This window comes from Vanellus vanellus (assembly GCF_965231255.1).
Source record: "Vanellus vanellus genome assembly, chromosome: 2".
Lineage (NCBI taxonomy): Eukaryota > Metazoa > Chordata > Aves > Charadriiformes > Charadriidae > Vanellus > Vanellus vanellus.
The window spans coordinates 55,832,074-55,845,714 of record NC_138906.1 but is presented as its reverse complement, the minus strand read 5'-3'; the positions used below and the strand labels follow the sequence as shown (position 1 = coordinate 55,845,714).

At 40.9% G+C, this 13,641-nt stretch overlaps 1 protein-coding gene across 2 annotated transcripts in view; it reads right to left on the bottom strand.

Annotated features, from left to right (window-relative positions):
• The window catches only part of GLI3 (GLI family zinc finger 3), a gene marked incomplete at its 5' end in the record, with an annotated part of 195,914 nt that overhangs the window by 44,675 nt on the left and 137,598 nt on the right, over positions 1 to 13,641 (bottom strand). For both annotated transcript variants that reach the window (XM_082479513.1, XM_082479514.1), the window contains one exon: positions 11,482 to 11,683. In XM_082479513.1, coding sequence (XP_082335639.1) covers positions 11,482 to 11,683 — 202 coding nt within the window. The remainder of the gene's footprint in view (positions 1 to 11,481; positions 11,684 to 13,641) is intronic.

Here is a 13,641-nt window from a genome sequence, read left to right as displayed (position 1 = left end):
GATCTGATGCAAAAGTCTTGCAAAAGTAACCAAGTACTTTCCCCTTTCTGGTTCTGCTTCGCGAGGTTTTAGGAAAAGAGCTTTTCAAGTGTGTAAACTAGGGGGCATTCAAGGAAAGCCATAAGCGAACAACTTAAAAGATATGTCCAGATGGACTTCTGGAACAGCTGCCTGAGGAGGCAGACATAGTCAGCGGGTTCATATGGGACTAGACAAGTCCAAAGACAACAGGTCCATAAAGAAATACTAAAAGGAACAAACAAGAGCGTATGTTTTGGGATTGCTAATCTAATAATTATTGATGTTGCGAGAGCACAGAGAAAACAAAAGTCAGAAAGCAGGTGCGTTTGCGTGCTTCTTAAATAGCATCTGCTGTTTGCACCATCAGAGACAGACTGTGTGACTAGATAGTATCCAACACCTGTAGTTTGCCCCAGTGGGACATTTTATGTTTTAAAATCTCTTTTACTCTTTTTTAAATTTCAAAAGGATAGATTTGTTTCTTTGGGATATCTTTCTTTATTCATATAGAACCATGTTATGTTTACCGTATTGAAGTTTTCTTTCCTATCCTCTCTCGGTCTTTCCTGCAGCAATTCAAGACCAGCACTTTGTTATTCTACCCAGCATTCACCATGCACCCTGCCCTTCACAGTCTCTTCCTTTCTTTTCACTTTTACATACTTGAAATAATTACTATACTCTCTTCCTGTGCAGTCTTCTCATCTTTAATCTGGACAAAACAGGTCAAGTCTATTTTAACCCATTGGCATCGTTTTTCAGATCTCTGATCATTTTCCTTGCTCTTTTTTGTAGTCCCCCCAACTGTCTAACATCTTTCTTGAAATAAAGTGTACAGATTTGGTTGCAGTACAGGAACACGTGTTGTAGTGCAACACAGTGGCTCCATCTACACCATCATGCAGGAGAAGGCTTCAGGCCCTTTGGCCTGAAGGGTCTTTGATGTCCAGGTGGTGCACTCACAGCCCAAGCACTTACTCCATGAGGGAGGGTGCACCCTGCACTGCAAGGGGGGACATGGGCCCTTCCCGGCTTTTAGAAAAGCCATGGCATTCCCAGATCATCCTGCAGCCTCCATCGTTTGTTCTTGCCACCAGTGACTGACACTGGGCAGACCAAGTGATTCAAGTCCCTCCAAAAAGGACCTCAGCTCATGAAGGGAGAGATAATTTGTAGGTAGACTGGCTTCATGCTCAATAAAGCTGATCATGAGATATCAGGATAACGCCATGGCTTCTTCTAGCTCATGCTCAAGTAGGTGCAGATGTCACTACTTTGTCTTACTCTCCCTTAAAAGTTGCATGAAGCCCGTGGGCAAGTGAAATTGAGAAAGCAGGGTGCAGAAACCCACTAGTAAACATTGGACGAATATCTGGACTCACTGAATTCAACGGAGTTGTTATCCTTTCCTTATGCCAGGCCAGGATTTCACCTTCAGTTTTTGATTTGGATTTTCAAAGTCCTTATTTATTGTTTAGGAATGTTGTTAAGGGGCAAACAAGGACATTTCCTGTTTTACAAACGTACCCAGCTACTCTTCAGGAAAGCACCCCTAATAACTCTTAAATATTTCTGAAGAGGAACTGACTTCAGCATATTCTTAAGTGCTGTCCTAAAACCCGGGCCCTACAGACATTGCAATCTTTACTGAATTAAGTCATGATACAAGTCATAATTAAGTTAACAGTGATCAAATACTGCTTTTCACATGCTCAGATGCTCTTTTTTCATAAGGAGTTATGTGAGAAACAGCTTCATTCAACCCACAGTAAACTGACATGTGGGAGCCCCTGTCATGCATACAAATGCAGGACATTTGTAAGGGCGGCTGGGAGTTGAGCCATGGGTGCTGAGGGGGTTTGCAGAAGCTGACTTCATACACAGAAGTTTATGTACATATTTTGATGGAACTGTGTATAGATGTAATATGCCGGCAGGAACACTGCATAGTCAGATGTGGAAAGCTGTGGACACAGTCAGCAGGACAGACTCATAGTCTGACCCCAGCAAAGATGTAGAAGAGAGAAAGCCAACGGGTTCTCCCTGGACAGGACCTGAAAGAGAAGCAGCAGCCAGGAACATCACATAAGAAAACTGTCTCCTGTTGTTTGAGTTGGCAGAAATGGGAATTTGCATGTTCTTTGTAAACAAACAGAAGTGAATAAAAAGAAGGTTCCAACCGTGTCGTCTACTTCTCCTCCTGATGGAAACAACCTGCAAGAGTGACTGTTGACAAATTGGTCAGGTCACAACAGTGACAATGCACTCAGCAACCTCCCAGCCCTGAACAGATTTGTGAAATTCTTACTGCTTCAAGTATCTTAGATGCAAAATGAAAATCAAATGGCATTACAGAAAGGGAGACTTTAAAAATGCACTTCTGTTTGGAGCATTTTACCCACAATATATGTAACATTTTTAGTAATATGAAAGAAGAGTTTTGCTTTAAATCCTGTTCTTTTCCCTCTACTTTCTAACTGACAATGCTGAGCTTCGAGTAGACAATGCAGACAAGTCATCAGCTGCTTTGATGGCTTGTCATTTAAGTATAGGGGAAAACAGTATCAAACTGTGACTGTGAAACCAGACATGTAACGTGATCTTAAAGGCAGGTATGAGACTTGAAATCCTTTGAAATAATTTTTCAAAACTGACTAGGTTTCACGAATATCCCTCTGCATTTGTAATGTTGACACGTTTCATTAAAAATCACTAACTTAGAGACATGTCATCTAACAATTTGTAAAGAGACGGATCTGCATCTAATAAAGTATAGCATACATTATACTATTTTTTTTTTCAGTTTTCGTCAGATAATAGTCATGATTTTACAATTGTATTTAACCCACATGCATGACTGCCTCTTTTTTCACTTTTCCATTAGCAGTTTAAAATTAACAGAGCCTGTGGTTTGTACTTTCTCTTCAGCTTCCCGTATTATCTATTCCGTTTTATCTGCTAGGCTAGGTGAAATTTTTCTTCATGAATACATTGCCATATGCTGGAGTAAAACGGAATAGTTTCACTGAGAGCAACAGAGCCACACTGATTAACCTTACGTGCTCAGACAGCAGTGACAGCTTTGTCCTTCTCACTGGGATATTCCTGTTCAGGAACCCTTAGTATCCTAACTGGACTTGGTATTAATAGTACCTGGCGTAATTCATCTGTGCTCCCTCCATGCAAGCTCATGACACTTCTGGCAAACATAATTTTGAATTAAATTCAAGGCTAAGCATTTTTGGGTTTCTAAAACTGGTATCATTAACTACATGGAAAGTGCTAATTAAATACTTGCTTTTAGGGTCTGAAGATGAAGTAATGAAGTGTTAAACTCCAGCACACTTCTCTTAGCTCCAGAACTTTCCTGGAATTAATAATGCACTGGGTCCCATGACTTTAAACTCTTTGAGTAACACTGAACCACTCTGGAGCAAGTTGCTTCAAACTGACTTTTAATTACGAGATCTGTGACATACAGATTTACAGGCATACATACATAATCATACTTGTATATATGCATATATGTACATGTAAACGTGCATGCAACATGCGCCTGCATAGTCTATATTCTTTATGTTGCTTGACTTCTTAAGTTATACACCTTCCGAGGGCAGAAATCTTGCCATTCGTGTGCATTTGTGGTGAAAAACATCCACCACTTTCTATCGCAAGATGCAGGTGATCTCCAAAACAATCTCCAAATGTCACCACCCTATAATCTATATGAGCTTTCTATAGGAGGCTAGCCGCAGAATTACATTTCAACAGAGCCTGAATTATATGCAACTTTCTGTAATACTGACGATTTCATTTTTATTCACTTCGTAGCACTTCTCTACCATTCACACTTCCTGAAAGAGGGTATAAAATGAAGCTATTATGGCATGATGGAGCATTATATTCCCTTCTTTAGACTAACCATACACAGTACAAGACCACAGAGAATAAAGCCCTGTGCTGCACATACGTGACGCATCTAGTTGTAATAGGACCTGTGTCATTGGGGTTACACCTGGTCTGAATTTGACACAGTCTGAACTGCAATTAAGCCTTTGTTTACAACATATTACATACAATTAACAAGAGCCCTTTTAATGCAAGAAAAGCTTTCACTCAAAGTCAGCTTTGCATCTCACTAAGATCCCAATAAGAGCGATAATAAAACAGCAATACACCTGTAATGCTCACATAATTAACACACCTTTTATCCTGTACATCCTATCATAAGGAGCTTCTTGCAAAACATTGCTGAATATATTGTTCCACCTGTTCTAGTCTAAACATGTCCGGTTTAAGATTCATTTAATTAAACACCATTTTGTTGTGTCCTTTTACACAGATTTAACTACATAAATATACAAACTTAAAACTTACAGTCTAAAACAGAAATCAAAGGTAAGAATTAAGCAGTTGGTTTATAGTAAAATTTAGATACAATTTCTCAGATGGGGTCTTCTGTTTTTTTAGTGCAATTGTCAGCAATCTGGCCCTGGAGTCGAGCAACGAAAAAATGAAATCTGCATAAATAACAAAAGTATTTTGAGCAGCACGGTGAAGAGCTAAGAGGTTATCTTTAGAGCTAAATATGCCAGATGAATGAGTGATACTGATAGCAAGATGTGCATTGATACTGAAGGGGAGTTTGAAGCATTTGCCTGTCTCAATGCAGAATTTAATGGAGGACTGAAAATTTGATCAACGTGAAGCTATAACTAAAAAAAAGCATGTTAAGACACATGGAATGGGAAACAGAATGCAGAAAATCGTGGTGCATTTGAATTCCTGGTCCTCTTCTGAAATACCTCTGCATGTAGTGGAGAGAGACTATTTCAGACAGTATCAGCAGAAATGACAATGCAAGAACTCTCCTAAAGAGCGGACTGAAAACAACCGCTTGCCTCAGAAAGAAGACGGATAAGAGGAGACATAATAAGAATATATAAAATATTGAATAAAGAAGGAAGACCGAGAACATGAGGGCTCCTGTCTTATAACTATGAAACATTCTGTTAAATTCAAAAACTGGATAATTTAAACCTGATAAAAGGATACTCTTTGCTTTTTTTATACAGTGCGTAATTAGACTGTTGGGCTCTGCTGGAGATACTTTCACTTTTCTCTGTGATAACCTTAAACTTTCATTTGTACATCTTAACTCTATTTTTATTTTTCTCTTTTCTTTTCTCTGTTTGCCCAGGGAAACTGGAAAGATTAACACGTGCTTAGATGTCTCTAGATATAAAGCAATTCAGAGAGGAGGGCACTGACTAATTATACAAAAAACACTCTATACAAGGAGCTTATATGAGATGAGGAAATAATGGAGAATCCAATACCTGCTTGCAGAAACAGACTCTTGTCTTCCTCGCTGATATTAATCTACTGCTGCCTAAGCTCACCCTACAAACCTGGCTATCTTTTTCTAGCACTCTTTGTTAAAGTATCCTCACCACCATTCCCTGATGCTCAGCTTTAGATCAGCCCAGAGCAAACTGATGTGAGCCAGAACAACCAGGATCTGACTGTAATTAACCACACTATGTTAATTGCTCCTTCCTGTTCTGATGACATCAGGGAAGCAGGGGCAGAGCCTGGGGTAAAAAAAGTGCTGCTGTGCTTTCTCAGTTTCTTTCAAACCTTGGAGGAGATCCCAAAGGGCTGCCATGCTCCCATGAAACTGAATTTTAACACATTATGAGAGGGCTAAGGCATACTCGCAGTTACATCTGCCTAGATGCAAAGAAAGTCTCTTGTAGCAGGTGGAACTACTCCCCATTTAAACACCTTGTAGCTGACAGGGAATTTGGCTCATTTTCTGAAAAATGACTTTGTAAATTTGGTACTGTAGGGCTGGTAAGGGACAAGAAAAATGCAGAGGTTCTGAATTTCAGATCATATAGAACATGATGTCCCAACGTCCTGTGTTTATCAAAGACCAGCTAATCTTTTGCAAAGCTTTTGAATCGGTACTCTTAATATCATGGGAAGTGATTACACCTTCTACACTCACTCTAGGCTATGCCACCTCTCAAAAAGAAGTGCTAGTGAAGTGCAAAGTCTAATAATTGTCACAGGTAGCAGATATAACATTAAGTACATCCTGACAAAAGATTAATAGCAGGGGTGCTGCACTGCAGGACTGAGGCAGGTAACCAAATGAGTAAATGTCAAATGAAGGATTATCCTCATTTGATGCTATTTCATACGCCTCCTTTCTGCATAATCTCTCCCAGCTGAGACCTAAACCAGGTGTTTTCAAATGCACAAAGTAGCAGCTCTACCTGGTGTGCTAAAGATCCACTATTAGCTGTCAGCAGGAGCGACATCTTCTTTTCAAGTACTCAGCCAGTAGTCAGGATACAGCATTACGCTGCCAGCTGACAATGACAAAGCGCCAGCCAAGTCAAGCTCTATCTGGATTGTGCTAAACTATTATTATTTATTATTCAAAGTGCAGTAGTACCCATGTCAAGGACCAGAGCCCTTCTGTGCTCAGCTCTGTAAAAACACAGCCCAAAATGTGGCTCCTTTCATTTGATTTCGTCCTCGACATCCTACAGTGCCCCTATACAGAGTCCTATGCTGAAAAGCTGTGTGAAGCCCAGGATGTAATCTTTCAGCCAGAGGAGGTACTTTTTTTAGCCAATGTAAAGACAGTCAGGTCCTGGAGACACTTCCTCAACACAAGTAGCACCTCTGCAAAAATAGGTTAAGACAGCATTGAGCCTGCAAAATCAAACACGCTAGCATTAAACCTCCCATACCCTCGTGTGCTCCCTCGTCAGTCTTTAATTATATGATCACACACCTCTTTTCCCCCTGCAGGATTCATACCTCATTCAGTGCACAAGATGCACAATAGTCTTCAGTGAGAAACTCTGATATTTTTCTTCTCCTTGCCCATGGGCCTACCTTCCATTGTATTTAAACCTTCGACGAATACATAATTACTGATACCCTCCTGACACCCTCCTGAGCTTCTCTACTGTGCTCATCATTGTACACTCTAAGTGCTTCACAAAACATTAATGCTTTCAACCTCCCTCTGAGGTGAAGGGGAAGGACTCTTGTTTTGCACAGGCATGTGAATCAAAGAAAGACTAAGGTAAAAAGTGCCACTCGTTGTGGTTGCCCAATTTCAGACATAGAATCATAGAACGGGTAGAGTTGGAAGGGACCTCAAAGATCTTTCAGTTCCAGCCCCCCTGACCTGGGCAGGGACACCTCCCACTAGACCAGGTTGCTCAAAGCCCCATCCAACCTGGCCTTGAACACCTCCAGGGATGGGGCACCCACAACTTCCCTGGGAAACCTGTGCCAGTGTCTCACCACCCTGACAGTAAAGAATTTCTTCCTAATACCTAATCTAAATCTGCCCTCTTTCAGTTTAAAACCGTTACCCCTCGTCCTATCACTACACCCCTGATAAACAGTCCCTCCCCATCTTTCCTGTAGACCCCCTTCAGGCACAGGAAGGGGCTATAAGGTCCCTCCGGAGCCTTCTCTTCTGCAGTCTGCACAGCCCCAACTCCCTCTGATCTCCTCTGCTAGTTAACACAGCGCATGAAATGTTCAAAACAGCTGTTGGAAGCTTCAAGCCATGGCTGTGAGCAATTCCGCTCCTCTGCAGAATTAAGAGTGTTAGGCTGGGCCTCCAAAAGAGAAACTGTACGAGCCTGGTGGTCACTTCTGACTAGTTCTGTTTTCCCAGCATCAGGCTGGGATTTTGTTGCAAGAGCAGGGTCTGCCCTCCAGGCAGCAAACAACCAGGTAAGAAGCTCCTTCCTCTCTTACAGCTGCCTGGGAGACATGAGGTGGGGTCCTGTGGCTCTGACTGATCAAAGGGATGTTCAGCCTGTGCACTGAAGCAGGCAGGGGCCCTGTGAAACAACACTGAGCAACCCTGAAATTAAAGATGGTATCAAAGCGCAATCACAAGGGGGCAGTACCTTCATTCTCCTTAATGACCGGTTTCTGCATGCTTTATTTTGCAGCTTTTTCTCTCTTCTAGAGAAATCCTACAGAATCATAGATTCATTTAGGTTGGAAAAGACCTTTAAGATCATCAAGTCAAACCATAAGCCTAAGACTGACAAGTGCACCACTAAACCATGTCCCTAAGCACCACATCTACAGATCTTTTAAATACCTGCAGGGGTGGTGATTCAACCATTTCCCTGGGCAGTCTGATCCAATGCTTGGTAACACTTTCAGTGCAGAAGTTTTTCCTAATAACCAATTTAAACCTTCCCTGGTGCAACTTGAGGCCATTTCCTCTTGTCCTATCACTTGTTACTTGGGAAAAAGAGACTGACCCCCACCTCGCTACAACCTCCTTTCAGGTAGTTGTAGAAAGCGGTAAGGTCTCCTCTGAGCCTCCTTCTCTCCAGACTAAACAAGCCCGGTTCCCTCAGCCACTCCTCATAAGACTTCCTCTCTAGACACCTCACCAGCCACGTTGTGTTACATAAAAGCACGTTGACCCAGCTTGCTTAACCTGGACAGTTCCTGGTCTGACTCCTGTCTCCTCTGAAGACCGCTTTCTTTTTCATGTTCAGGGGTGGCTGTTACGGCTGGGCAGAGAGCTTAGTCTCCACAAGCTTCCTAAGGATGTAGCAGAATAACCAGAGCTGCAGCTTCAGGGGAAGGTCCTCCTTCCTTTCTATGGGGCCTGGACTGGAGCATGCTGAATTACTTAGTCTATTTAACACATGCTAATAGAAACCTCTTAAGGGCTTACCACTTGGTTGAATGGGACAATTTCTCCAGAATAGCAAAAATCTTGTCTATAGCATCTAGGCAACATCCCTGTCAAATTTTAAGTTCTCAGTGAAAAGGTAGGAAGAGGTCTTTTAGTTTGTACAGAAAAGTCTCTTCTTCCCTAACTTCATTCTCATAAATTAATAACTTTGCTAACGCTTTATGGAAATAGGCAGCACTAGATAGGTATCTGCCATGAAAAATCCTGCCAAGTGTGAACTATTTGGGCTAAGTTAAAAGTGATTGGAAACAAGATCTAGAAGTAGAAGGATTGTATAATGTTAAGTATAGTTAATGCTACTGATGCTGCCTAAAATACAAATCCTTCCTGTCTCACAATTCCATCTAGTGGCCTGCTGAACTGTACCATTTTTCTTGCAGCAACTCCTACGATATTTACCTGCAAATTTCCGGAACCTGGGATTTTACACTAGGCAAAGTGTTTTCTTCACTTTGATCACTGTTGCAGTCAGGATATTAAATGGGATGAACCTACGGTTTGATTCAGTACAGCAGTTCTGGTGCTGGATACATTATTTACAAGACAGCGAATTGCAATAAATTAAGTTTCACAGATAGTCTTATTGCTATTCCATCTTGGAATTTTTTAAAGCGATGAAGTGTGGCTTGGGTTTAATACCTTACGTCACTGTTTATTTTGGTGTAACCTTTATAGACAGGTGCACATGGGAGAAGTTAAAAAGCATCAACAGAGGTAAGCTGCAAAGCTGAAAAAAGAGCTAGCTCTCTTCCTTTCCACCAGAAAGAATGGTGACGTAAGTTTCCAACTTTTCATGTTGAGCTGGCATACTCTTACAAAAAATAAAATTATTTCAAAATGGTATGAAATTTTGGTTTATGCATTCCTGGAAAGTATAACCAGGAAGCGCTGACAGCTTCGGTCAACCATAGGCTCAGTCCCACAAGCCTATGATTGGGTCTTCAGTGACACCAGTTCACAAGATTCACTGTTCTACTCCTTAGCATCCTTACTCAGTGTCTGCCCATAACTCACTCCAGTTCCATAACTGTCTCCAACTAAACTATTCACCTGTCTCCGGCTTTGCAGGGATGGCCCTTACATTTGTGATTCTATGTGTCAAAAACATATACCAACCATTTCCAGCTGTGGAGGAAAAGTAAAAGGAGGCAAGACTTAATCCACTGCAGAGACTATGCCAGCTTTCATGCGCTATTTGCTCTACCAAAGTTACAAGCAATGGAAAAGGAGGTTAGTAATTGAAGTGCCATCCCATCTTAGCAACAGTGGGGACAGTACGCCTCCACATAGTGTATGTATTTAACAGATGTGGTCCAAAACTGCTGCCCACCTATTGACACAAATCATATTCCACGTTATGGAGCTTCATAATTGGGACCGTGGTTACATAGATTGCAAAGTTCTGTTGCAGAACTCTGATACCATACCTGTGAAATACTGTACAGCTATTGAAGTACATCAGAGCTACGAAGCACGACTATTTAAAAGAAGTGCTTAAAAAAACCCAACAGCACTCAAACTAATACCAAATATTTACAGTCCTTTCACTTTCAAAGTTTGGCAGCTTCACGGTTTCCAACACACCAGTTGCATGCCCCATTTTCTCCAAAAGTACAAATCCCCACAGCCAGTTTTTGGAGTTGTGTGACATTTTTGCTGGAGAGGGATGTTTGAACCTTGCCAAGAATGGGTCTTTTAGATCTCAAGAAATTGCTGTGGGGACTTGCTCCTTTGCCTCATTGCAAATCGAAGGTGCAGGCTGCTTTTAAGCCAGGGACCAGCAGCACTCCTTGTTTGAGTGCCATAAACGCAAACCCAATATTTTCTGAGACTTTGCAGAGGTGGGGGATTTTTTTTTGGAATACCAAAGGAGCTTTTCTCAGTTAACATATAGCAATGTCACAAATATAATGTTCTGCAGTTGCATCTCCATTTTTTTTTTTCTGCTTTTCTTCATGTTCTTCCACTCCCTTTTTTTGACATTCTTGGTTTCGTTCCCTCTCCCTGTGCCCTGTTTGCTTTACTTTCCTGTACAACTTTTGCCCACCCTCTGCTCTTCTGTCTCCAGAACAACTGTTTTGGGCTGTTTTCTTGTGCACGCAAGTGAAGCAGCCAAGTGAAAATCACAGCATTTCTGATGATACTGGATGATAACAGTACTTCCTTGGTACAAAAAAAAAAGATAGTTTAGTCACAGAAAGTCTAACCTTTCCATATACGAGCTAAAATATGGAGATGAATACCAAGAAGTTCTAGCCAAACATTTTAATTTAACAGTACCACATGTCTGTGCTTTACTCTCTGATGATTATAATGTAGGAACATTTCACTGTCCATTATATCTACGGCCAAAAGAACCTAAGTGACTTAAGTCACAAACCTATCCTAGAGTTTCGTCTCTGAAAATAGATTCCTGAGCACAGATACACACACCGTAACTGCAGGTCAGATAGAGTATTACCTGCACAGGACAATAATATGCCAAAAAGTCCCTTGCGGTTACTTTTCTGGGAATGATAAAGAAGTATTTTGTACTTTAAATTAAGCTCCAGTGAACATAAATTATAGAAACTGCAAAATACACATATTCACAAAACAAAACAGTTACTTAAAGATGTGAGTATAGATTCACATTTGTGTGTGTGTATGACACATAAATGAGAATATACAATATAGGTAGAAAATGCTATGCTTACCTTATTGCACTTGCAGATAAGTGGCCATAAGAACCACTGGCTGAGGAACTGCTACGAGAATTATTGAGAATTGTGACCAAGGAATTTGGAGATGTCCGTATCATGGTCTGAAGGTCAAAGCTGTGATCAGATAGGGGGGATATGGACAACGTACGCTTTCGGCTTGGTCGAGCTGACAATCTCGGACTCGGAAACCTGGCGCCTGTTATGTAAACACAAATAATTATCCACCAGGGTACTTAATCACATTTATTTGTTATCAGTGATGGGTAGAGGGAGTTGCAAGACACCAACACGCTGTGACAAGCCCACTCTCTCCACTTGTGATCTACTGGCTATGATTGAGGAAAATTAGGAAGAAAAATCTATCTTTCTGTGGCTTACCTCAGGGGAGCTCTGTTTATTAATGTGCAAGCAAAATGATAAATTGCTAAACAAAAGGAAAAGACTTTTATGAGTTATCCCTCTCATTTCTGGTGATTTATGAATCTGATGGCTTCTTAGACATTCGCATCATTAATTCAACCATGAGCAATGAGACAGTGGTTCAGATCTGGGCTACCAGCAAACCCAAACCCACATCACTTTAACACATACAGCCATAGCTAAACTTGTAAAATACAGTGTAGAAATGAAAAGGCAGCTTTTCCTTTGTTAAGCATAATTCTGCCTGGTTGATACTTGATGCAAAACTGAAAATCAGGACTGAAAAAACACTATAAAGACCAGCTCTATTAGCAGTAGTCAAATTGAAATTCACAGTATTAGACTGAGAAACAGCCAGCTTTATTTGAATTTGTCCAGGATCCCATGATATTCTTGTGTTGGGGTGTACAGGGGTCTACGATTGCCAAATTTCTTTAAAACTAGAGATTAAGCTTTTCAAAGCAGGAAAGAGAAGGCAACCATATGGATACCATTTAAATAAATGCACGTTACATTTCTGAATTTTCTGTGTTACTCTGAAAACCTCTACCTCTTCTGGTCTATTTTACCACGTCATCCCAACTCTCTGCAGTCCTGACGGAAGACGTATCACCTTAAATTTCTTCCCTTTATTTAATTATTTTCGATCTTGGTTGAGACCAAGAAGGAAAGAATTAGCTTCCCCACTGCGTACTGAACTATTTCCTTTAATACTACTGCTGCTTCTACCTTTTTAATCCCTTTAACCTGTAGTAAAGGACTGAGTCCTAACGATCTTGACAGCCAGGGTCATGCAGGTCTTGGGTTTGATGCCTACTTTACAGCTACTTCTCCCAGAGTCCCTGACATTGTCTGTAACTTGCCAGTAATTCACAGTTGGCCACAAGCCTCCGTTATACGTCTGCCTTTCCTAATTCTTCTTCATGTCTTGGTGCCCAGGACCTTTTTTTCAGCAAGGTATTTAAGCCTACATGCCTAACGTTAACCAGGAGAAGAACCCATCAGACTCCAATTAGACTCACCTCAAGGACAGTGCTGGATGAGAATCTACCATTACATTTTCCTTACACACCTGAGTGGGTTTGCCCTTCTTTCTGTGTGTGCTATCCAAGATTTTAATCTGGTATTAAAAGCTGCTATGACTGCGTGATCAGACCCTCGTCTGTAGTCCTACTAATCTGTGCTTAGATTCACCTTAACTAGCCAACACGGGTGTCAATCCTCTTTGGCATCTGGCTAATACAGAGTTTTTTCCTCTGTCTCCACAATAGGCCTTAGCCCGTACTGCTTCAGTCTTTCAATGAATATTCATGCTCTTGATTCATCATTTAAAACTTAGACATAGCCATTTACTCCTAAAAGCTACTATGTGTTATTTTATGTAATCTGTTTTATCTCCTTTTTATGAACTTGCTATTGTACTGTGTCTGCTTGATATTTTATTAGTGCTGTGCTTCGTGTCTTTCAAAGGCAGAGATTTTTTTTTCTTTTTCGATAAAATAGAACCCAACAATGATCAGCAGCTATAAGAAGCTGCAACATATTTAATACGGAAATACAAGAGACATGTAATGGTAAAACAAAAATAGTAATATTTTGCACTTTCATCCACAACTCTCCTCTGCTGACTGTTCATCCAGCATGACTGAGAACAATGTCTCTGAAGTCAGTAGTGGTGACGTTAATTTGCCCCAGCTGACAATTCAATTCAAGTGCTTTATAGGTGAATAAACT